General features: G+C 37.8%; 1 protein-coding gene across 3 annotated transcripts in view; it reads right to left on the reverse strand.

Annotated features, from left to right (window-relative positions):
- The window catches only part of FGD6 (FYVE, RhoGEF and PH domain containing 6), a 71,009-nt gene that overhangs the window by 12,832 nt on the left and 33,701 nt on the right, over positions 1-24,476 (reverse strand). Inside the window, exons 6-15 of one of the 3 annotated variants that reach the window (XM_021527974.4) lie at positions 18,853-19,004; positions 18,008-18,164; positions 17,262-17,349; positions 11,652-11,702; positions 8,617-8,675; positions 8,410-8,481; positions 7,843-7,911; positions 6,255-6,338; positions 5,033-5,112; positions 392-494 (exon numbers count right to left, since the gene is read on the reverse strand). In XM_021527974.4, the coding sequence (XP_021383649.2) occupies positions 392-494; positions 5,033-5,112; positions 6,255-6,338; positions 7,843-7,911; positions 8,410-8,481; positions 8,617-8,675; positions 11,652-11,702; positions 17,262-17,349; positions 18,008-18,164; positions 18,853-19,004 (915 nt within the window). Of the gene's footprint in view, positions 1-391; positions 495-5,032; positions 5,145-6,254; positions 6,339-7,842; positions 7,912-8,409; positions 8,482-8,616; positions 8,676-11,651; positions 11,703-17,261; positions 17,350-18,007; positions 18,165-18,852; positions 19,005-24,476 lie in introns of those variants that run through there. The other 2 variants (XR_014951976.1, XM_085569074.1) reach the window with 2 other exon arrangements.

Raw genomic sequence — 24,476 nt, forward strand, 5'->3', positions numbered from 1 at the left:
TAGCCTTCTCATTGTCATGGTCTTAAATGTTATCTACTATTTCATCAGTGACCATTATAATGCAATCCTGACAACAGAGATGAATTTAATGAATTTCGAGCTTTACCAGCCTACTTGGATCAATAGCGGCTTTATTTTAAAACCTTTTCATTTCATCTTTCTGTGTGCAAGGCTGCAAAGAGAACTGTGAAAGCTGATTTGGGTTTCTTTGAAGAAAATAATTTTAAATGTATGAAGTAGGTAACACTATGAAATATTCTGTTCCACCATCTGTTCAATTATTTACCATCCTGCTTTATCATTTGTCATGGAGTACCTCATTTCTCTAAACACCTGTCAGAAAATTTTATATTCAAAAAGGGAACAAATCAACAATAATGGTGGGATATACCTCTTCAAGACTTTTGCTTGGATTAAATGTGATTCTCTTTTTTGTATATTCTTCAATCGACTTGGAGATAGCTTCTAACCACTCATCTCTTTCTGTAGCAGAACTGTTGGAGTAAAAACCCACAAAAGCAATTTATTATTATTAACATTCTAAAAAGCAAGTGTTGATAAGAATTCCACTAGCTTTACTGCACTTTGGAGTAACTCTCCTGCAACTTCAGTTTATAAAACATCTACAACTCCTATGGCAATTGGCATTATTTTTTAACCTTTTGCATGGTATTAGTTATTTATGTTGAGTAATACTAAAAAAGATTTGTCTATTGTCATGTGGATTTCCTCCTTCCCTTTCCTCCTTCCAAAATCCCTGTGATTCTTTCAAGGCTTCTCTGTCATTGCTTCTCCCTCCTCCCCAGACCCTTGAAAAGCCTGAATAATACTTGTTTAAATGATGCTCCTAGAACAAAGGCATGGGCCTTTCATCATGAAGGCAACCTGAAATTTCAGCAAGCCTTTTTTCACCCCACTTCCTTCTATCTCAAGAGTACAGCTTGTTACATCCAGTCCTATGAATCTGCAAGCTTCTGTTATATAAAGCCACACTGACTCTTCTCCTGCCTTGTTTTCCTGTTTGCTTCTACCAGGTCATGCTACTTTCAAATAATATTTTTTTTCCCAAAACGTTTCCATTGGATGATCTAACTCAAAGAGACAGACAGGTAAGCTTAGTCCATCTCTTTATCCCACAGCTGGTGGTGAATCACTAACCAAGTGCAAGGAAAGCATAATGCTGAAGTGGCACGGCACAGCCAACGCACCTCCTCTGTCCATGGGCACAACTCCATCTTCACAAATTTGTGCTGTTCCTGCTGCAAAGGGCAGCCTACTATCCTTTCTCCCAGCCACTAGATCTTATTTTGACTTTTGTGTCACATACAGTTATGCAGCAGGCTGGATTGGGAAACAAATCCATATTAAAGCAAGCCATCAACCTGCCCTTCCTCTGGATCAATTTACCAACTAAATTACCATCACACAGCTGAAAAACTACTTGTGCCAGAACACAGAGAAGGCTCTGAGGAAGGATGAAGCAGTTTTGTAGCAGAGGAAGAGCTAGATTGTTTAAGATGCCATGCCAGCTTAAAAAGGGTTTCTAAAATTTAAACAAGAATCCACTCCCAACATTTTTTCTATTCCCCACTTTTTAATTGCTATTGAATACATTAATTTGTTTAAACCAAGGACTTGAACACAAATATATAGAAAGGAAAGTTGGGGAAGAGGTAAGCAATGACTTACACAAATAAGGTGCCTAATGCCAATTATTATTTAAGGGTTTTGTAGGTGAATTTAGAAGTTTTTCTCATCTTTGTACCTTTAAGGAAAATATTTTGAATGAAGGGTTTGAATGGGATGAAACAGAGTACTATACAGAATAAGAGAGGACAAATTGACTAAACACACAGAAAGCCTGTGAGGCATAAGCAAAAGAAAAAAGGTCTAGCACACACAGCAACAAAATCAGAACAAAAGGAGAGGAAATAAGATACATGCAAGGTCAAAGCAATGCATTAGTGTCTGTCCCAACATCTCACATTCTGAGTGGAACATTTTGTTCAGTCTATTTACCTTTGTTTCCTCATCCAGAAAGAACAACTGGTCTGCATTAACTACGAAATATTCAGAACTCTAATCAACTCCTTTGGTTTTTTCAAAATCTGATTACATTTAATTAGATTTCTGTAACTATATTAGTTAATTAACTTGAAAGATGGCACAGGTTTTGGAGATTACGCACCACCACCATCCCCATCATGTGGGGACTGCTCCATATGCAGTGGCTTGCACAATGAGCTACAGGCTTACACCCTTGTATTTCACCAGGAACCTCATGCTTGCTAACGTTGCTAGTGGTAGCCTTTAGAATAGTTTACAATCTTCAGAATGGAAGAGCAAAGGTGGTGCCACTGGCAATGGAATTGATGCAATGGTTTTCTGCAGCAAAATCGGCAGTGTCTTCTGCTGTCACTCCAGCCCTCCCCCACAGCTACCCAGCCGTACTTCTTCCCCTGCTGCAGGTCCACGCTTTGTTGCATCCTTACAAAAGTGATTTTGTTTACTAAAATAGCAGGAGTTTCTTGGCTTCTTTAAACATTATTATTTCTATTTATTTAAGATTTAACATCACAGTGGAAAGCCTCAAATAGACTACAGAAAACCCCAGCAATGGCTACTACTGGCAAATGCATGTGCTGGGGGCACACATCCAGCTGCTGAACAGCTCAGTGGCCCCAGGAGGGCACTGGGGAAGCGTGTACCTCTTCCAGGATCAGAGCCTTAGGGCACCTCTCCCAGCTGAGCCAGTCTTGCCTGACCAACCTTAGGTAGGACAGGAAGAGATGCAGCTCTATCTGCCTGGGGTAGCTCTTCATCAGCCTTACTCAGGGGCCAGACCATGTCAGGCTGCCATGACTGCTGTTGCCAGGACCAAAGCTTTACTTCTGTACAGTGCTGTATCATGCAGATGCACTAACTTGTTTTTCTGATGAAGAGATTTCTAGTACACTACTGCATTGTGCTATGAGAAACAATTCACATTCCTACAGATATCCCAGGAAAACTGAAACCTCAGCCCAGACTAGATAAAGCAGAATACTGATGCAGTCAGTAAAACTAAACCTTGAAGTGACAGACTCTTGTCTAGGTATTAATCTATATTTCTGTAATTAACTGGTCTGCTTTTTATTACTAGCAATTTTTCATCACCTTAATTTTTCACTTCCTTGTCTCTGCTCCCAGGATAATTTCAGAATCTCTTCTTTGGTGCACACTCCACACAATGCTTATTATTTGAAAAAGTCTATGGATGTGAAATTTGCCTCCAGTCTTTAAGACTAATTTGAACCGTTTTGAAATTAAGATTTTTTTTTTTTTACCATATAGGACCTGACGAGCTGTTAGAATGAGGCATCATGCAAAAGAAGATGTAGCCTGGGTTGACAAGATGTGAATTCTCTACATATTTAGAATATTTACCAATAGGAACAACATAGTTGATTGGGAAAAATATATGCAGGCACCTGTTGCTGGTAGTGTTTTTAAATTGCTTCCCTCCTGCACCACAACAGGCCAGTTCTGGTAACAGACAGAAAGCAATCTGAAAACTGTCATTTACATCTGGAGCCTCCAGCCTTCTTCATGCCACACAAATGCAACTCCTCTCTGACCCTGCTAACTTAGGACTCCTGCACAAGCATGCCTCCCAGCAAGTATAAAAATAACAGAGTTGAATGCTTCCAAAGATGCAACATCAAAAACACTAAAACAAAAAACTAAAAAACAAAACCAAACAAAAAAACCCAACCCCCCCCCCAAAAAAAAAAAAAAAAAAAAAAAGAAAAGAAAAACAACAACAACAACAAAATTGTAGCAGCCTCAGTGGGCAATATGAGGTTAATTCCAGCAATTTCAAGGTTAAGACAAAAGTATGTCACAAACTATGCCTATGCCAAATTTGATGAACATGTTATATATAGAGGTTTTCCCCTATGGACCAGCACACCTTTCCCAGGAGTTGCTTTTACTCTACCACTTAATCAGTTCATCAAAAAGACTAATCTATCCTGTTTTGTGGAAAATAGGTAGCTTGTATGTTAAGACGATAACATTTTCAGAAGTTCCAATTATTCTTTTGCATTTTTTTAGAACAAGTGAATTAGAAATAAAACACTGTTTCAAGCCAAGCAGAGATAAATCCTCATTGCCTGCTGTCATCCCCTGAATGCCTTCATGTGTCTATGTGACATCGAGTCACCAAGGCACCTAAACAGCACAGAGCTGTTCATATTACACTGGAGCAGAACCATACCCTAAACTATGAAATACATTGTTTTTCCCCAGTGTGCAGAAGGTCTATAAAAAACGTTTAAATTTGTTGAAGAAATACAGAATTACCCCTTCAAGTGTGTTGTTATAAGTAGCTACTGCTCTGACAATTGAGTTACTTCCTTTGGCTTCTTTGACAATGTTAACTTTGGTCTACCCTCAGCTAAAGATACTGCTATCTTTCTGCATTTTCATGTCAGTGTTTACAAGGTCACACAAAAAGCAACAGTCTGCTTTTGCTCAGCTTTGCTAAATAAAAGAGAAAACATGTCTTTCTTCATTGGTATCAGCACTGTCACAAATGTCAGAACACATAAAACTTCAACTCAAGCACCATAAAAAAAAAACAACAATCCACAAAAACAGGCCTTTGCTAAAGGCATCTCAGTGAAGGTGACCAGAGCTGGCTTAGTGACCACATAACCTTTTGCCGTTACTTAGATAACTTGGTAACACAGAGCCTATCAGTAATTTTAGAAGAGCAAAAAATACTGAAAAACAAAGCCTAAAATTAAGTAAATTGAAACCCTCTCAAGAAAAGGCAGTGCAAGAGTAGTATTTCGATTTAGTTGGAAATTTCAGAAGGTGTAGCTAAGGTGAAAAAGAGGAACCAAACAATGGTTTTATTCACTCTGATTTACTGATTTCCTCTATTCTGTAACTTTTCATCACATTAAGTGCAAAAGAAGCTCTAAAAAGCTTGTGTAGCCTGTTTGAAAATACAGTTTTAAAATCACTGTTTATTTCAAAGATTTACCTTGCTGAAAGAATGAAGGATCTCTCTACGCTTTCAATGTTCAGTTCATTCTGATATGCTTCCTGGGTTGGCTTCTTAACCTTCAGCCGAGAGAGAAAACTTCACATTCAAACTGAAATGTTACATTTGTCGTTGCTTTAATTTTAATTCCTGTAAAATCTCTTACATTTTTATTGCAGAAAGGGAACACTGAAGAGAAAATACTCAGAAACAGGAAATCATATACCAGTCCAGAGGGCCCAGCTACACTAAGATTACATGCAGCCCATCCTTTCATTTCACTGGCCCTCATACAAACACTGAGATGTACAGGGGAATAAAGCTCATGAGCTGTCAGACACCTTCCACACAGGCCCAGTCATGTTGCCTCGAGCACCTCCTGCAACTGGACAAAAAAAGACACTACTGCTGCTGCAGGATGAGATGTAGCCCACTGGTGTACCCCAGAGTGGGCAAGGGCTGCACACTACCCTGGTCATCCTTCTGAGCTACTAAATTTCCAACTTAAGGGGGATTAAAAATCAAGACTAAGTGTGAGCCACTGCAAGACATCTGCTGGCAAAAGAGATTTTGTAGCTCTGCTTACAAAACTTTGGACCTGAGTGCCAGAGCTGCACTGCAACTTGATTTGGTGATTTTTTCTGACAGGACTGGAGACAATGATTCCCAAGGCAACGATTTGTTGTTCCCATTAACTGTCATGTCAGCGACTGAGTCATTATATGGCCTGCATGTCCCTCATCCTTACCCAGAGGGGCTCAAGGCTTAACTTAGATGCTTTTCACAAGGGCTCAGGAAGAAAAGCCTTATCTTTCCTCACAGTTAGCAAATCTATAAACCAGAGACAACTGATCCACCAGGATCTTATCAGGCAAAGATGCCTAATCTCTGGGTGTCAGCAATAAAAAGCAGTTAAAAGGCAAAAGTGAGGCAGTCTAAACAAAATACAATACAAAAAATTAGTAGGCAGACTATTGCAGAGTAGGACAACACAGGGTGAAATGCAGCCAAGATAATCCTGTGGCAACAGAATACTTAGGGAAACCCAGAGAGCAATCGCACAGGCCACATTATGCAAAAAACATTAAGCTGTAGGATTGTTCTGGAACAATATAAGCATATTTAATATCTCCTGCCAACAGTAAACACAGTTGCTTTTTAAAATTTGAAGGCTTGAGTTTAGGTAGATTTGGAAAAAGGCTCACTTTAACAAGTGACTCACCTTCATTCCAGCCAACGACAGCATGTTGTTGAGTTTATACATCCCTGACTGAACTGGAGTAGTATACAACAGGGCATCATTGAACTGTAACACAGAATGCTTTTTAATTACTAAAGTTTGTTAAAAGACATATAATTTCAGATGGATTTTACTGGAAATACAGAACTCCTACAGTACTGAGATAACTGTCCAGAAGTGTATCCTCTACTTCCTATTATTCCACTTAGAAACCAAGAAACATTTTCATGTATGAATTTAGATAACAATAGGTATCTATTTATACCCTCCTTGTGTAAATATACATTTGGCAAATGAGTAAACAGTGCACAGATGTCAAAAAACAAGCTGTCAAAAGGGACAAAAATGTTCCGTGTGTACACAGGTATAAAATATAGCAAGCTACTTTAAAATTCAAACAAATTCAAACAAATCAAAGCAATCCAGAAACTAGGAGACAGCGGAATGGATTATTTGTAAGGACAAACTTAACCGTACCTTGTGAATTTTACCAGTTTAAAGTGCACCTACTGTTTATTTCTTGTTCTTCCAGACTTGGATTTTTTCAATGCATTTACTGAACAGTAACTAAGATTTTTTTATTTTCTGTGTTGTTCAAGACATGGATCCAAGCTTCATTTACTACACATAAACAAATACCAAAACCTGAAGTATCTCTTAAGTTTTTGCTATGTGATTCTTTTCAAAACAACCAAATGTTTCAAATTATTACTAAACCTTTACAAAATGATAAATGGAAAAATCACTGGTCTAATGGTATGAATGCTAGCCTGTACCATTTAAATCTATGAAAAACCCCAAACCAAACAAACCCCTTGCCCCATAAAACAAAACAGAGAAAATCCAAGATAGAGACACTGAAATTAGCAATATCTGGTTTGTGAAGCTTGAGATAGCACCACATTTTTGAGAGTATTTCTATAATTGGTATAATACACTCTGCAGGACTGCCTAGGGAAGTATTTCTTCATATTACGGTAACTACAAGACAGGATTCAGCCAGGACTGGGGAGCAATAATGCCATAAATTACAGGATAACAGCTCTTTGCTGTCTAAATAGAAGAGATAAACAAAAGGTTCAAGTGGAAACAGAAACTTCAGAGATGCACAGAAGTTTCAAAACAAAGCAGTAGCAGAGACAGGAAAATAACCCAGTACTTAACTTCCACCCCGTGCTCTGCTCAGGATGCACGTGGGCTCCTGGAAGGGGAAGGAGAGAGGAGGAGGGAGACGGGAGGAAGGAAAGGAGGGAGGGAAGGGTGCAGTAGCAGTGACAAGAGTTGTAGGTTTTAAGCTCTGGTACAGCTAAGAGGGATGGAGTAACTGTGCTACCTTCTGCAGTACCACAGATAATGTCTTCTGAAAGCTCTCAGATTTTAAATAAGCATTGTTCAAAATAGTACACTTTAGTGAGAAATTATTTTCCATTAAAATTAGAATATATGCCACAGATAATATCTCTACCTTAGAACTGACTGAATAGGCAGTTATTAGTGTTTGCAGTGTAATGTTTTAACCACTAAAAACTACACTAGGATAAGGCACATAGTAACATACATAGCATCTTACCAGAAAAAACATTCTTGGCTGCATGACTTTCCGTGATAGCTTCATCAGTGTTCCCTCTTTCAAAAAGACCTAGTAAATTAAAACAAGAAATGCAAAACCTAGCTTTTTAGGGCACAAGCCATGCAAATGCGTTGACTTTTTTATAACTATTACGATGATGATTATTATCATTATTACACTAGAAGTGCTGCACGAGTTTTGGAATTCAGGGCTCCCTTTCTAAGAAAAGCTGTTTATCTTTAGCTGTTTCTCTAAAAGTGAGTGTGGACGACTGCATTAGTTTTCCATGCTGCATGTGAAACCATGAGAAATAGAGGGTTAAGCTTGAGGACAAAATCTTGCCTGCAAGATCTGGCAAGTAGTCATATTCTAAAAATTCTACGTTTCTGTCAGATAAACATCTAAAAAAACCCCCCACATATGGAGTGCCAATATTCATTTGACTGCTAGAACCTAATAATGAACCAATGGACCAATTTTCTTCTTTGTATATTCCAGCATCAGTCCTTGCTTGAATATCATCTTCACTTTCACTGCAATCTGCTGAATGCCATGTGGGGCACTTACCCTTCCTGGCTGTACAATCTCATGGTGCCCATTTAAACTGTATTGGATCTGCATGAGTTTCTGAAAGTTATCCTATGAGGGGAAAAAAGGAGAAGGTAAGTACTTGCCCTTGCATTCATGATTTTTTTTAAGGAACAAAAAAAAAAGAGAGAAAGAGATAGAGAGAGAAAGCATTAATCAACCGGTTTCATAAGGCAAAATACTTACTCCCTGCTTCATAATGTCATTGGCATGGTTTGCAACTTCTATGACAACTGCTAAAGCATCTGAAAGATGAAGGGATGATGTTTTGGTTATACAGACCAGTTAGCATTGGTATAATAGATACCATACTGCATTTCCCCATCATTCCAAGATTGACGGATCTTACTGTACAGACACTGCATTCAGGAACACTTCCCAAAGATCCCAGAGTCTTTGGATCATGGTTTCATAAATATGCCCTAGCAAGTCATTGCTTTCATCCAACAGTGTCAAATATTTATTACAGCTACTCAAAACAGTTCATAGGCAAAGCTAAATTACAGTTTCTCACACAACAAATTACTTACAGCAGAAAAGTTAACAACATTTTAACAGAGACTCTGTAGGGACTAAGTTTTTGCCATTTTACCCAAATGCCATCACTGCCATTCATGGAAGACTACCTAGAAAAATTATATAAATCTTTGTTATTTCTGTCTTCTGCCTTTAGTTTTGCTGCCCCTCAAAATAACTGTAAAGTTTGAATTTTTAAATTTTGAACTTGTAATACCAAAAGAAATATCTGAAAAAAAAAAATGAGCAATTGTACTAAGTACTGATATTTAATAACCAGCAACTCAACTGTAAAATATCCTAAGGTGTAAGTGCAAAAAGCAGTTATATAAAATGATTATGTGAACACAGTAAGTGTTCAGTCCAAATCCAAGGATCCATCCCATACAAGGATCTTATCTAAAAACCTACAATTTACTTAAGTTAGAAAAATGACAACAGAAAGCTGGAACACTATTGTGATGAAATGTAGTCTCTAAAGCATTTAGCACCTTCTGAGCAACTGAATTACAGTCAAGCAGTTCAAAGAAAGGAATAAATTTGGTTAAAAGTTCACTGAGAAAACTACCAAACCAGGTAAAACCAAGGCCTTGTGGTTTTTTCCTAGATAATCATTAGCATATTAGTACTGTAGAATGCATATACCTCCCTTATTGTTGATTCATGTTTGGAAAGGAAGTATACTAAAACACAGAGGTTTCTGAACTGAAAGGTTCAGAAACTCATGAAGCCATAAACTAAACAGACATGAATAAAAAGCTCCTCCTAAGCAAATAGAAGGAGAATTTTTGTAAAAGATTGTCATGAACCAAGCAGATGCAAGCAGAGTCAAACAGCTAAGATACACAGCACATATCAAGCATTTGATCAAAATTTAAGTTGAGATATAGATGTCCTGGAACCAAGCAAGCCTGCGGAAATTTAGCTGGTGGTCTCTTTCTAGGTAATGCTGGAGCTGCTTCAGGCAAAACCCTCCCCAGCTCCCATCCACATGAAAGAAGATGAAGGGAAATTCACAAAGACAGGAATGAGCACCTGATTCCCTCTGTTATACTTTCCTTCATCTCTCAGTTACTATATATATATTAGAACATTGAAATTTTGTTTATTAACCTCAAGAAAGATTGAAGAATTTTAGAAAGAATTATAAAATTTGCTGGCTAGTGAAAGGAAAGTTCCAGGATCTCAGGAGTATTTATACAGCCAAGACTAAATTAATCTAAACAACAACATAATCTATAGGGTCAAAGTCCATAAACAAAGTGCTTTTTGGCAGGGAAGAGCATTCCACTTATACCACTTAGCTGAAGTAATGTATTGAAATGAAGGTCAGCAAGAAGAATTGTGCTATTTAGGTTTTTTTCAAGAGTACTAATCACAACCAAACCTAGTCTCCCTCTCAACTCCTACCCTTCACTCCCAGGCTCTGCAGTGGAATTAAACAACTAAACAATGTTGGAAGTAAGATAAACTTTATTATTACAAGAAATACCTTGGTGACTAAAGATTAGATTTTCTTTTCTTACCCAGATTCTAAGATGAACTACTAAATATGTCAAATGTCAAATTAACACTTATTCACTGCTGTAACTTAGCTTCAGCTTCTATCTTTGATATAAGAAGGGAGAGAAAAATACAGTGAAAGATGTAACTACAAGAACCAGAGAAGCTCAAGAAACCACAAAAAAGTGAACTATATATTTAGATTCTTCTCTTTTCAAGTGGTCAGCTGTTTAATATGCAGTGCAAGTATTATTTTGTTCACAGCCATGAGAAGTACAAGATGAACTTTTCTATCTCTTGAAGAGTCATAAGTTAAAATATTTTTGGCTTGTATCTTCAACGTACTCAAATATGTCTAAATGTCCTAAGAAATATATTTACTCATATATTTCACAGTATTGTAGCAGCAAAGTAAACTTGGCTCAGTGCATTGAAGGTGTTAATTTAATTGCAGTTCAATCAACTACATCTGCACAACTCTTCTAAAGGTAATGGACTTGCACAAATGTGACAGGATCTCATGCAAATGAAATGGAAACATTGACTGGGGGCGTCTTTTGTACTGCTGAGGCACACTCTGAAGAAGGAAACAACCTGAATATGTATTGCATTTAAATGCTTGAGTTAAACCACCTTAATCCTGCACTACTGTGAAATGTGTGGTCCTGTCCCCTTCATCACCAACTACTTTCTCATTTCCTCTGATCTCCTTTCTTCTCACATGCAGGCAAAAACCTGTGTAAGTAACATGTGTTTGTGCAGCTTCTGACAACTCAAACTGCAGAACTCCTCAGGTAAAATTACCCATGGCAGCTCCTTGATCTTGCTCATTTCTGCCACATGGATGTTTTTCCTGGCACAAAGAGAGAGGAGCAGGCCAGAAAGGCTCATAGCTGGAGAGTGCATGCTGCCTATTAAAGGTCTACAGATGCAAGGGACTGCCTCTTTCAGTGGCAGTGCCTAAAATATCTGTTTAAACTGCCTGTGGAACTTCACTCTTATCTCTTGGTTTCAATTCAAGCGTGAGCTGATATGACTGCCAGCTCCAAACTTTTCTGAAACACAAGCTTGCAATCTTTTAATATCTCTGCTGAGAAACTTAGAACTAAATAGAAAACATTTATATTACTGACATAGCATTTTGCATTTAAAATCTTGAAGCATTGGTACATATGCTATTATTTCTTTAAAAAGACATTTACCTTGAGTATCCCTATAGTCGGCTGATTCTTCTAAAAGATTCTTTAAATAATCTGTATAAAGAAAAAAAATAATACAGAGATAGTTTTGTTAAATAAATAAATGACATCGGAAAGTAGTAAACCCCATATTTTTCCTGGAAATCTGCTGTTCAGATCTACTACCTAATTGACAAAGATCTACTACTTTTAAAGATCTACTTTTAAGATCTTAAGTAGATCTTTTAAGATCTACTACTATCTTTTAAATCTGTCAAGGTAATAACAAAGTGAAAAACTAGCACTTCCATAATGAAAGTATATCAGCAAAGAGATAGGTTACTGAAACAGTGGTCTTCTCCAGTGAAAAGTGATATATTGTATATTACTCCAGAAAAAAAACAAGCAAGTGAAAAATTAGTACATACTTGCAATCATTTAAACTGATGCAAAATTTTAAAGATTACAGATATTTGTCTGAACATCTGGACTAGTCTATAGGAGCTAATAAAAAAATAGTGCACTACAGAAGATCTGATTATGATTAATATTTTTTGGTAATAAAAACAATATACTTCCCTCAATGCTCAAATAGGCATTTTCAGTTTTCAATGACACATGTACTTCAACCACGAGATGGCACCCTCGATCCATTAAAGTCTTGTTAGTTTTAAAATCTATTTTACTTAGCTAAAATTAACTCCAAATGTATGACTATACATGAAAGCATCGCCCTTGAGTTTCCATTCCCTGGCTGAATGTCTAGTTCATCAAAAAGTGCAATACTCTGTCAAAGATTAATACATATCCTCAGAAAAATGTGAATTGTGTACTCTCTATAAGCTTTGAACTTCTTAAAATGAAAAGAAACCAAAACAGAAACATTCCAAGAGATATATATTAGATTGATAAAAGCAACAAATACTGATTTATAATTACTTTTTAAATTAAGTATTAATACTCTGGGCAGATCTAATGAAAACTAGTTGCATGTAATGTAGAAAGCATTCAATTTTAGCTTCTCAGTTGTACAAGCTTCCTGTAGGAGTGAAATAATTCAACTCCCATATGCTTGCCCTACCCAGATTCATTCTTTCATTCACAAAGGATCAGGAGCCAATTGTTCCTGCCTTCATAAGATGTCTTGCTTCATGCATGCCCCTCAGAGACCATTCAGTATATTGTAATCTTTTCCTTATGCACAAAATTAAAAGGGAATTATGAAATATGTTTCTGCAGTAGAATTGCTACGAAAAGTGAGAGAACTTGTCACAGTTAATGAAAGCTTTGAGAAAAACAGAACTACAGGAAGAGAAACATTTGGCACTGATATTTTATTGTTTGGCAGAGACTTAAGGGAGGATCCACGGGAGAAGCATGAAGAGCAGGTTGGGGTGCAGGAAGAGGAACTGGCTGGGAGGCAGGGAGGGAGCTCTGGGAAGCACGATTGACTGGGCCATGGGAACACTGAGAGCTTTCTACTCTCCTCAGAGTTCTGCTTGATCATTAGCAGACTTTGGGTTAACATGTGATCTTTTAAGACAAGTCTGACCTGGACCAAAACTTCATCTGCTGTACTTCATCAATATTGCATCCTTCATGTCCCTCAAAATCTTGTGCTGTAGTAGCTACCAGCCATTCCAATGTAGTATTTAGGTAGTCAAGTATTCAACTTAAAAAAAAGTTAATCTTGCTTCACCTTGGGTTGTTCTCGTAAGAGGCTCGTATGAGGGGGGAAAAAAATAACAGGAGGCATTTTGAAAGGAACTGGGAAGAGTTCACATCAGGTTTAATTTCGTTAAACCTGGAGGAACCTGTCCCATATACAACCCCAGTTGTCCTATCCTGCCCTGCCTGTAAGATGGGTGGTCTCTCAAGCTGGAGCTGTGCCATGTTGCTGAGGCAGAGCACTCTTTGGACTCCACCATTTAGCCAACAAATTAAAGCTTTACAATTGCAACTTGATCTTCATTGGAGCCAGCACAAAATACTCCAACGGGAATCTCCCAGTATAAAAAATAAATCCTTACAGCTCATACAGAAGGAAGGCTCCCAAACCACACACTCACCTCTACAGGCTGGGAACAAGAGGTAAGGTGGGTATAACTTCCTCATCTGCAAATGTGCAGCTGGCACTCTAAAGAAACTGTCCCTGATACATGAAGACATCCTATTTAACGTCCGAAGTAATTGCAGTGGAAACATAAAACCAGAGACCCAAGATGGAAACTAATTATTTCTTGGTATATTCATGCTTTATAACATGTTTCTCCAAACACCACCATTCAAACTGATTTTTGGATAAGTATTTTCTAGCATTTAAAATTATATAACCAGTGAATAGAAGAGGTAAAATCTAGATTTTAAAGTAACTGCATTCATTTAAAATTATGTATTTAAAACAGAAAGCAGCCTTTGTCTTACAAAACTGCAGCAGCCAATAAAACAACTGTAAAATCCTGAAAATGATAAATAGGTAATTTTCATCTTAGTATTCTCTTTATCTGGAAAGTGGACCTCAGTTCATAGCTTCAGAGAAGCTCAGAACAGACATTTTTAGTCTCTTCTGTAAACACACACTGGAAATTTTGTGCCTACAACAGCCTTCTGAAGGTACTGAGGTAAACTATACAGACAAGCTGATTTCACAGACATGAAAAAAGTTGCAGTAAAATTTTTAAAAAAGTATTCCTAGATTAAATTAATACAGAAGTCAGATATTAAGATGAAATGGCGTCTAATGTCTTTGCAAAAAAAAAAAAAAATCCCCTCTGAAATGAGCTTTCGTTGTTCAGACTAGAAAGACTTTAATGATACCTTCAGAAACTCTTAATTCTGCTGGATACCCCAAAGCACAGCAAAAATAAACATAAAACACACTAGTACTGTTTTTGTGATGAAATTTCTGTATGCCTACTTCTACCTAACAGCAGCCCTCAGTTCTCTCTTCCCACTTGCTGGGGGAAGTGGCTATCACTTCTGCTGCTTAAAATTATCTTCTGCGTCATTAACTACTTTTTGCCTTGGTTTGTCTCATATAATTAATTTAAACTCAAAGCAATTGTTCCACAACATGTAATTGGCCTTGAGTCTGACAACTCTATTTCTAACCTGCAAAGCCGCAGAGTGCAAAAAGGCTAATTTTTCATCCCACTCAGCCTCCCCTCACTATAACCCAGTCAAGGATAATAAAAGACACTCTCTGTCAACCTTATGCTGTGAAAAACAGGAGAGAGGCTTATCCTATGACAATCAAGAGCCTGTTCATATTGCACAGTCTCAAGTCATCTTCTCAAATTAGAGGTTTTCAGGAGAACAGAATCACATCCTTCATTTCTCTTAGAATTCAGAGGCCTCTGATTAACTTCCCCCATAATCTATCTAATATTTACTGTAGAGTGCTCAGGGCCAGTATGTGAAGAAGTGGAAATGCACTTACTGGACTGAAGAAGCTGTATAATTAAACAGAAACAATGCTGAACTCTTTGTGTCCTTGGCTGATTTATGAGTCCACCTGCTCCTGCTTTTGTTAGCACAAAAGTTAACTCCACTTCAAAGCACTGCAACAATCTTGTGATGCGACCGAGAAGCAGCAGGTTACCAGTACAAAGCTGTCCCACTGACACAGAACATCTAAATAGGAAGAAATCCCTGCTGACTCAGGCCTGACAGCTTCATTTCCTGGATTATTTTCATTCTGCTGCACTCGCCCTCCTCCCCACAGATCCCCCTCACCTCCAGCCTAGGCAGCTGCTCCATCGCTACATCTCACCCACTGCAACAAAAGCCACAAATGTTTTGCATGTCCTCCAGATGTTCATATAGCACAAGTTTGTAGAGGCATTGCTCAATATTACACAGAGCTGTTGGAAGGTAACTAAGCAGATGGGTCTTCCATGGAGACATGGAAGAGTCAGAACTCAAGGGCCACATACATGCATGAAAGACTGAACAGGCTGAAAATGAAACAGATCCAAAACATCACTCTCTAGCTCCAACATAATTAAATTCTTGGCTTGATCTCTTTTATTGTTCACACAGAACACGAGAAAATTATGTTTCTAAATTTGCCACCAGCATGGCAATCCCATTCCTTTCAGCAGCATTTGCAGGTGTATTTAAAGCCTAGCAGCCACAGTAAGGTCTGCAGACTGGGGACCCCCACAATAACCCCCATCAGCACAGGATGAGGCATTTTTCAGGTCTAAAACATTCTGTCCCAGCCACAATGACAGCTCATCATCATGAGGAATTCCCCTTCAACATCTAAGTTTTGTTTCAGTGCCATCCATCCCTGACATCTCTCACTCTGCTGTGATACTGACAATGGCATTTGCTCCATCCTGATCCTCGATTCAACTAAACTCCGTTGCAATTAAAACCTTTCAACTTACCCAAGGCTCCACTGATTTTGAAGTGTATAGCAAACGCCCTAAGTGAGTATCCTTTTAAAATAAAGCAAATCCCCAAATGTCATTTTATGGGTTGATTTCATCAATTAAGTATCATTAAGATTTTTCCCTATTGAGTATTTCATTTAATAAGAGCTCTCTCCCTTTTTTCAACACCTTGAGTTTAACAAGATGATTAAAATGAAAAAGTCGATGTTAGTAATTTGGAAACTGCTCTATAACACTTAAGTCTGAATCTGCCACAGCATCACTAGTCAAAGTACATGCTGGGGAAATGCCAATGAGCTGCTACAGAGCCAAAAAAAAAAAGGTCACGGAGCATTTTATTTTGCAGTTCCTACATAAACAGAGGTTATTTTTAAATTGCTCATCAAGAAGCAATGGCTCTCAAAAACAATGCCTTAAGTATTTCCAAACCCTTACAGGAGCCATCCCCCACTTACAACAAACACATCCCAAAACACTTCACAAAGGAGGCCTCTGTCACTGCCCTCCCTTTACAGACAAAATACCCCACTGCATCATGGAGATTACTAGCTCAAGGCCACCCAAACACACCAGTGCCAGAGCAGGGTACAGAGCCCAGATTTCCTAGCTACAAATCAGCTCCTCAGCTGGCTCTGGTAGGAAGTCTTAAGCCCTTACTGGTGTGCACAAAAAACATGTGTTTTGCCTTTAAAAGAGAATGGATTTTACAGACAAAACACCTGGGTGGGGAAGAAATGGAGAAGTTGCTTACAAAAGTTCACAGTTGCATAGATATCTTTCTTCTCCTTGCTCCAATTTTCCATACAGCCTTTTTGATTTGTTAAACTTCCATCACCCCAAAAAAAACAAAAAAGCAAAACCCAAAGCAGAACGGGAGCATTTCAACCCTTTGAAAAAATCACAGGCTTCTATTATCACAGATTCAAGCAAAAACCATTACAGGTTTCATGTTTTCTAAGTACTGCTAAATCTACCATCAGAATACACCACAGTATTGGAAACATTAGGACCTTGCTTGTGTATCTATCTTACCACAATCAGTATTAGCAAGAAAAGCCTCTAAACCTCTGCCTTGTTTTAAAAAGAGATTCACATATTGTGACTGTTTTAAAAAAAACATCACATATCTGAAGTAAGATAAACACACTTTAGAGATGGATACAACTGTCTGAAAAAAGGTGTCCTGGGGCACGTGAAGACTGGCTTCTGAAGCCCGCAAAAAGCTTGACTGTACCTGTCAACAGAAGCCTGTATTGGGGAATTCTCTGAACTGGCTTGAGCAGATAGTGCTTGAGGGCCAGACTAGCACAGCGGGGGCTCATCTGAAAGAAACACCCAAAATAAATAACAATTCCACAGCAGTCAAAGGTTCCAGCAAAAGAAAACATGCCTGCAAACAACTACTGATTATACTGGATAAGCTTTTTATCTTTGAAAAGTGATACTGCCACAGTGTTAAGCACCACACTACAGAGCAAGCATTTCCATGTGGAAGACTGCATGCAAAATTGCCCATGCCAGAAAGACACTAGTAAGCACTCATATTCTGTAGATTCAAAACAAGTGCTTTGACCTAGGAGGAAGAGGTAAAGCTTCCAATAAATAAAGGAAACAGGATAGCAAGGGCAACATGCTCCTTTGTGATTGCTGTCAGTGTTCATTAGGCAAAAAGGCAGAGAAGACAGGAGTGCTTACTGCAGAAGTTTTAATTAATCCACACCTCTAAAGACAACATAGAATTAAAAGATCCATGCTTCAAAAATGCTAATTATCTTAAGTTTGCATTCAAAATATTCTGAATCTGAAACACTGAGTAGTTCAAAAGGCCTCTTGTCTTCTTCCTGTCTTAAGCCAAGACTGCAGAAAAAAACTCCATCACCAAAACACAAACAAATTAAGGACAGATTCTAAAGCCCAGTGAAGAATCACAACTGCTAAAAAGTCACAAAACAGGATATACCTTAAAAAAGAATACAATACCTCAAAGTCTTTGACTACTGATGCAAATCCTGCATTCTTCTTACACTGTTCATCTAATAATGCAACATTTTTATCAAATTCTTTGATGTAAGTTGAATACATCTTTAGGTAGGGACCCTTTTTAACAAATATATCAGCAATTCTTTGATGCTCAAGCCTAGAAACAACAAAAAAGATGCAATTAGAGTTAAAAATAGCATACATCTTAACCCTACAGCAAAACATCTCTCTTTTTCAGAGTAAGATGTGCTACTTTATGTTCTGAACAAAAAGCTTATAGAAGATAGGTACCCATCTCATTTGCTATTCTGAAAAACCATATTAGGCACACGTCAACACACTAGTGTTGATGACAACCACTTAATATGCAGTCTTTTAAAAATGGTCTTGAACTGTTTGTCAGTGGCTCCACCCACCAGTGGTAACTGAGAATGGTCTTCAAGGGATTGTGGCTGTCAATCAGCGCTGTGCCTGATCAGTAGATCTAAACTACCTCTAAAATGCAAACCAATCTTCAGAACAGACTGTTTTTTCCCTAATGAAATCAGTGCACTTATCATGTTTATGCAGGGACCAGAACTTTCAATTAAAAATAAAATTTCAAATAAAATCCATGACTGCTAGAAAAACGTATTGGCATGCCTTCTGGACCTTTTGGATGCACCTAAATGGCACAAAAGCACATCTAAATGAAAAATAATCTCCTATACTTTCAAAGTACACTCTGACATTTAGGAAGGTACATGAAACACAAACAAGAGTCAAGCCATGATCCCATGAAGTCACGTAGGCCCCCCAGATAAATTTCAACATCAAAGGAGTGGAATCCCTTTACTGATAGTCACCAGTGAGATAATCGCTCTTCCAGTTCCCTCAGGAGGTCCCGATTGAGTTCGTAGAGCTGAGGTAGGTAGTAGAGGATCTGATTCAGGATTCTGTCCTCAATCACTGGCTTTCCAAGTTGCCTAGAGGCATGTGCCACAGCATCCCGGAAATCCTGCCAGAGTACAAAGAGGACAGAAACCCCCCTTGCCATGAGTGAACAGCCTTCAAAGCACCAACACAGAGTGTGCAACCGAGTTCTCATCACAGACATTCCAGGCACTGCTCCCTATTACCAAAGGCAAGGCAGGTACCATCTGGGTTATGTTTTTCTGCAGCTTCCATTTACTCCCCTGGGACTGCCTTAATCTTTTGGTTTGACACTGGAACTTTACCTTCTTGGTCCTGTATGCATAATATAGAAGTTGCTCATTATTTTTACAACAAGCCCTTAAGAAATGTGTTAGAATTACTTATGAGGACACTAAGGAGGGCTAAACAAGGCTTGTATCTGCAAGGTTATTGTCAGCCTAGAGTGTCTTCTTGCAAACATGTAAGTCAAAAAATAGAACTTTTATATCAGCTAATACAGTCATAGTACCTTACTTAAAAACCATACTAGTGTTCATAACTCATCTAGAAATGCCATTCTGGAGGGTAAAAACTAGGGTAAAAGAAGTTAATGTATGTAGTAGCTCTTCTGTATACAGAAAAATTAACATCTAACTAAAAGATACCGTAGCAACATGGGAATCACAAGATTTCAAATGTTGGCAATGATCAAAGCCAGCACTGCCTGGTACCTTTGAAACATTTACAAGGGAGGAGGAGCACCCTACTTAATCTTGAACGATCTTATCACATTTTTATGCTATAACCAGCTCCCAACAGGACAGAGCTGAGGCTCATTGGTCCTCATTAAAGTATTCAAAATTAAAATCTTGATTCCACTCAAATCAGCATTGCCAAGATTGAAACTCAGTATCCGTTATTCAAGGTATTTTCCCTATTCACAAGCAAACAAATCTTTCAAAAAGTTCAGCACTCTAGTATTTTACTTGAAAAACAACACTGTCTTAACACTGACAAAGAAGAACATATAAATTACGTAGTGTTACATATTACTGTGTCTCACTTAGATTTGAGCAAAAAGAGAATTAATCCAAACCAGCTCTTCTGGAGTTTGTGGTTAATGAAACCTAATACCACATGCATGATCTGCAGGTATCTTGAAAAAAGTAACCAACAAAATGTTCTAAGCACAGTAATAAGTTATATTTTAAATGTTCATAGTGTCCATGCCTGTCTTTGGAAACCTGTAGGGACCTCAGCTTGAAGAAAAAAAAATTATCCCCCCTTTTACCCCTCCCCAGGTCTACTACTACAGCTCTTATTAGCTATCCCATCAGTCCAGCATCTGGCACTATTTAGGGTCTCTCAAACTGAAGCCTCAACTTTCCCCTCTCTCCCCTCTTCATTACGTCATCTCTGGCAACATGAGCTCCAGACACTCTTTCTTGCTTTTTGACCCTATGGGTCACAAAGGCTGTGACTGGGCAGTTCTGACAAGAAACTGAAAAGAGATACAGGGCACTGGCTGTAACTGAGGAAGGCTGAGAACTAAATGCAAGGGAGTTAAAAAACAGATGGTGTTATTCATATGGAAATGTTCTGGTCTACATCCTCTGTGTAGACTAGTGACACATAGGTTAACTACCAGCTGCATCTTATAGGTTTTTCTGACCCTGGGGCATTGCTTAACACTGAAATGATACATGGAATTACAATGGCAAAAGCTCAAATGAGGCATTCTGGAGAGCTTCATGCAAAATGCATCATCATATTATGATAATATTCTTCCCCTGCCCCCAGTTGTATGCACACACAATGTAGTGTATGTATTTTGCCATAGGACAAGAATTTTGTTTGAATGTCATAAGGCGACTTGCACGATGAAAAGCAAAGCAGTTTTTTCTGTACCGTAATCAACAACCCAGGCTTTCCCCTGACCAAACAACAAAAGGAGAGCAGGGAGCCAGGTTTAGGCACCAGTAGATAACACAGGCATGTTGCTGTAGTTAAGGGCATTTATTTAACTTCCAGATACATCATGCAAAGGGTCTGCAGGGCATTTTCTAAATACAGATTTGGTTTTTCAACTAGCTTGGCCAAAGTCCATCAGCATCATTATGGTTTATAGATTATGTCATGAAAGGCTCTATCATTGAAACAGTCAACCAAAACTTTACTTCATCACCCTCTATGTCCCCTTCCACACTGAGTAAAAGAGGAAATACAGAGAAAAAATATAAAGTGAACCTTTTAAATTTTAAAAGCCTGCGAAACAACAAGAGATAAATTTCAATGCTCTTTTAATTTTTTTTTTTAAATTATCTTCATTACTGACTATGCATTTGTCACTGTAATCATATTAAGATTTATTTTTAACCTGGCAGTGGGTGTGAAGTGACTGTCATGCCAAGTTCATCTTGAGATAAACTCAAGAGCTGAACACAGAGAACACATGCCTGGGGATCGGGGGTGGGAAAAGAAAAACAAATGTAACAAGGTTGGAATTACCAGTGTTTACACTTGAAAGTACTGGCCTTCCGAGAAAGCAATTTCATATCCAAAAGGATAAAACATAGATCAGGTCTATTTTAATTACCAGATATAAAATATGCTAGTTTACAAACTAAACCCTGAAATTTCACCCCAAGGGGTGGAAAGCATTCAGATGACAACTTTTAGTGCAAGCAGGTGAGTGACTTAGAAATTAGAAACTGCAGTAAAAATATTTTAAAGTACCAGTACTTAGCTCCTTCTAAATCTAAATCAGTTCAGTGCTAAATAAAAGCAGAATTGCTCTTGCAAATAATATATACATTGCTCTGATATCTGTACATGCCCGCATGACGTGATTTATATTACAAACCTATTTAGCATGTTGTCCTATATAAAACTGCTGAAGAGCACTGCTTTCATCAGCCTGTTCAAAGGCAATCACCTAGGTTGTCCTAGAAATTATTCTGTTTGAAGCAATGAGCAATCCATTACAAGTGAATTTTAAAGACAGATTTTCTAATTAAAAATGGGGTCTTTCAAATACTGAAATCTTACTCGTTAAAAAAAAAAAAAAAAAACCGAAAAAAGAAAAACACAAATCTAAAAACCAACTTGCCACATACTTTGGAATTAACGTGCTTATTTCAATGCAAAATATTTGCAACTCTAGACATGGTTCATATGCTGCATGACAAAACCCAAAATATTATGCTAGTTATAATGAATCATCCCGGCCTCTTACCAGATTTTTTTTCCTTTCAGAACAGGGAGGGATATTGTACATTTTTTGAAATGCTTGTTTACAGTTTCTAGTTTTACATTATATTCTGGTCCAATAATAATCTTCTGATATCACTTTTTACTGATTAGGTAAAGGTAATTGTTTTCACAAGCTACTTTAAGAGGACAGCACACATTGCCATCCTTGGAAAGAACTTTTTTTCCAAACCAGAAACAGTTTTAGTCTATGCTAGGCTAAGACAGCCTCCCACTGGGTACTTGTCCACATGAAAATCTAGTCTAGGCATATTAAAGGTTTCTGATCACATACTGCTGCTGAATTGTCATCTGATAAAACACTTTCAACTTGAATAATGTGTAGGAAATTCTATTTATCCTGTTAGTATACACTCCCCTTATAGCTGTGGAGTTTTAAAACAATATTTGAGGTTACCATCATCACTGCTTTTGTTTCGTCACACCACTCCTTCAATGCAACTTCCTTAAACAAGCAAAAAGCTGTGATAGCTGATAATTCTGAATCACCTGCAATCAGCCCAGGCACTTCCCCTCTGCAAAGGGCCTGACTCAGGATCCCTCAGTTCTTCCCCTGAGGATTCCCAGCCCTCAGTGATCTGCCTGTGTCAGTCTAAGGAGCAAACGAGTTTTAGTTGTAAACCAAAAGAGGTACTGAGCAGACTAAAACCTTGCTCAGCTGCTGACTGGGTCAAGCGCACCTTCAGGTACCTAAGAGTTGAATGAAGATAATTTCAAATGGGTGAAATTAAAACTTCTTGCCAATTTAACAGGAAGAGAAAGTACTACATAATCTAAACATAGTCACGTATTCTATTCCTAAAGCTTCAACCAATATTCATTTTAGATATGTTCTCCCAGAACACACCACCAGCAAAAAACCAAAAAAACCAAAAACACTGAAGAACAAAAGAACAACACCCTTAGCTAAATACACCTGCAAATAGCTCAAATATCAGTTTAATTTAAGGAAAAAAAGCATGTTTGCACTTGGGTGCTTTTCAAGGAATACACTCATACAGACATCCTATAGCAAAGGAGGAGGGAAGAGGAGGAAGTTTCACAACAACCAGGCTTCTAGATGTGACAAACTGTAAACATGACTGCTTAGCAATACAGCTACAGAACATTTCACAAATAGATTATTTAAAATATAAATAGGCACTCCTAGCTAGAGTCAGACAATTTGCCATAAACTGCTAAGTTAAACTACAGCAACTATAGTTAATCAAGACTATGACTCAGTGTGAATCATATTTTTCAAACATATGCCATTACTTTTGGAAAGCTGCCAAGCAATTCCACATCTTTTGTCTCAAGTAATAAAATAATTTATAAGCCTTTAATGAAATAATCTATTTGACTTTTTTACAATAATCAATTATTTGACTGTGGCATATTCCCAGAATGTTATTTCAGGCAATAGGCTGGGTAGTAGAATAATACTTCCTTCTAAACTAAAACTATTTTATTAGTCTTCTTAGTAAGAGGACTACAGTTCCAACTCATTATCAAATGTCTTAGCATTTCTACAGTACTTCCGAGACCAAAAACTTATCAACATTTTCATGTCAGACTGGTCAAATATTGAAATTTTGCAGATGGAGGAAAAGGAGTTGGATGTTGAGAGAATTTTTCACAGTCAAACAGTATGTCAATTGTAAGCCAGGACCAGAGGTCTGAACTTTGCTCCAAAGGCCATAGCTATTTTATTTTTCATTACATTCTTTTTTCAAATCTACTATGAATTACTTTTCATAATGCTTGCCTACAATAGATATCAGTTTATATCTATCTATATAGATATATAAAACTATATATAGTTTTTATATACAGTATTTTGCCATTTTCTTCTGAAAAATGATAACATTAAACCAGAATTTTTCACTCTTGTGTCTCTGGAAGGACACACAATAGAAAATTATGCTTGACCTCTTATCTGCCTTCTGCAGTAAGAGGTTGATCTTGTGGCTGCAGAAATGCTAAGAGGTGCCTGCTGAGAAGCTCCTACTTACTCCATCTCAGAGTCCAAATATGGACAGAACAGGGGTCTAAATCAAAAGCACAGATTTAAAGACTCAAGCAAAAGCCCACAGGCCTAAGCTTTTCTTTTCACACAACAAAAGTTAAACACTAAGCCTTGCGGTGGAAGGAGCAATCTCACAAAACCAAGTTCCTCTGCTGGACTAGAAGCCTTGCTGCATATATCACAGCAGCAGGGAGGAAGCAGAATCAAAAAGAGTGGAAAAACAAAAGAGTGGAGGGTTTTGGCAAAAGAACAAAATTCAGAACAAAAACGTACCAAAAAAATGACAATAAATAAGCC

Source organism: Lonchura striata, chromosome 1A (genome assembly GCF_050655825.1).
Source record: "Lonchura striata isolate lonStrDom1 chromosome 1A, ASM5065582v1, whole genome shotgun sequence".
Classification (NCBI taxonomy): Eukaryota; Metazoa; Chordata; class Aves; order Passeriformes; family Estrildidae; genus Lonchura; species Lonchura striata.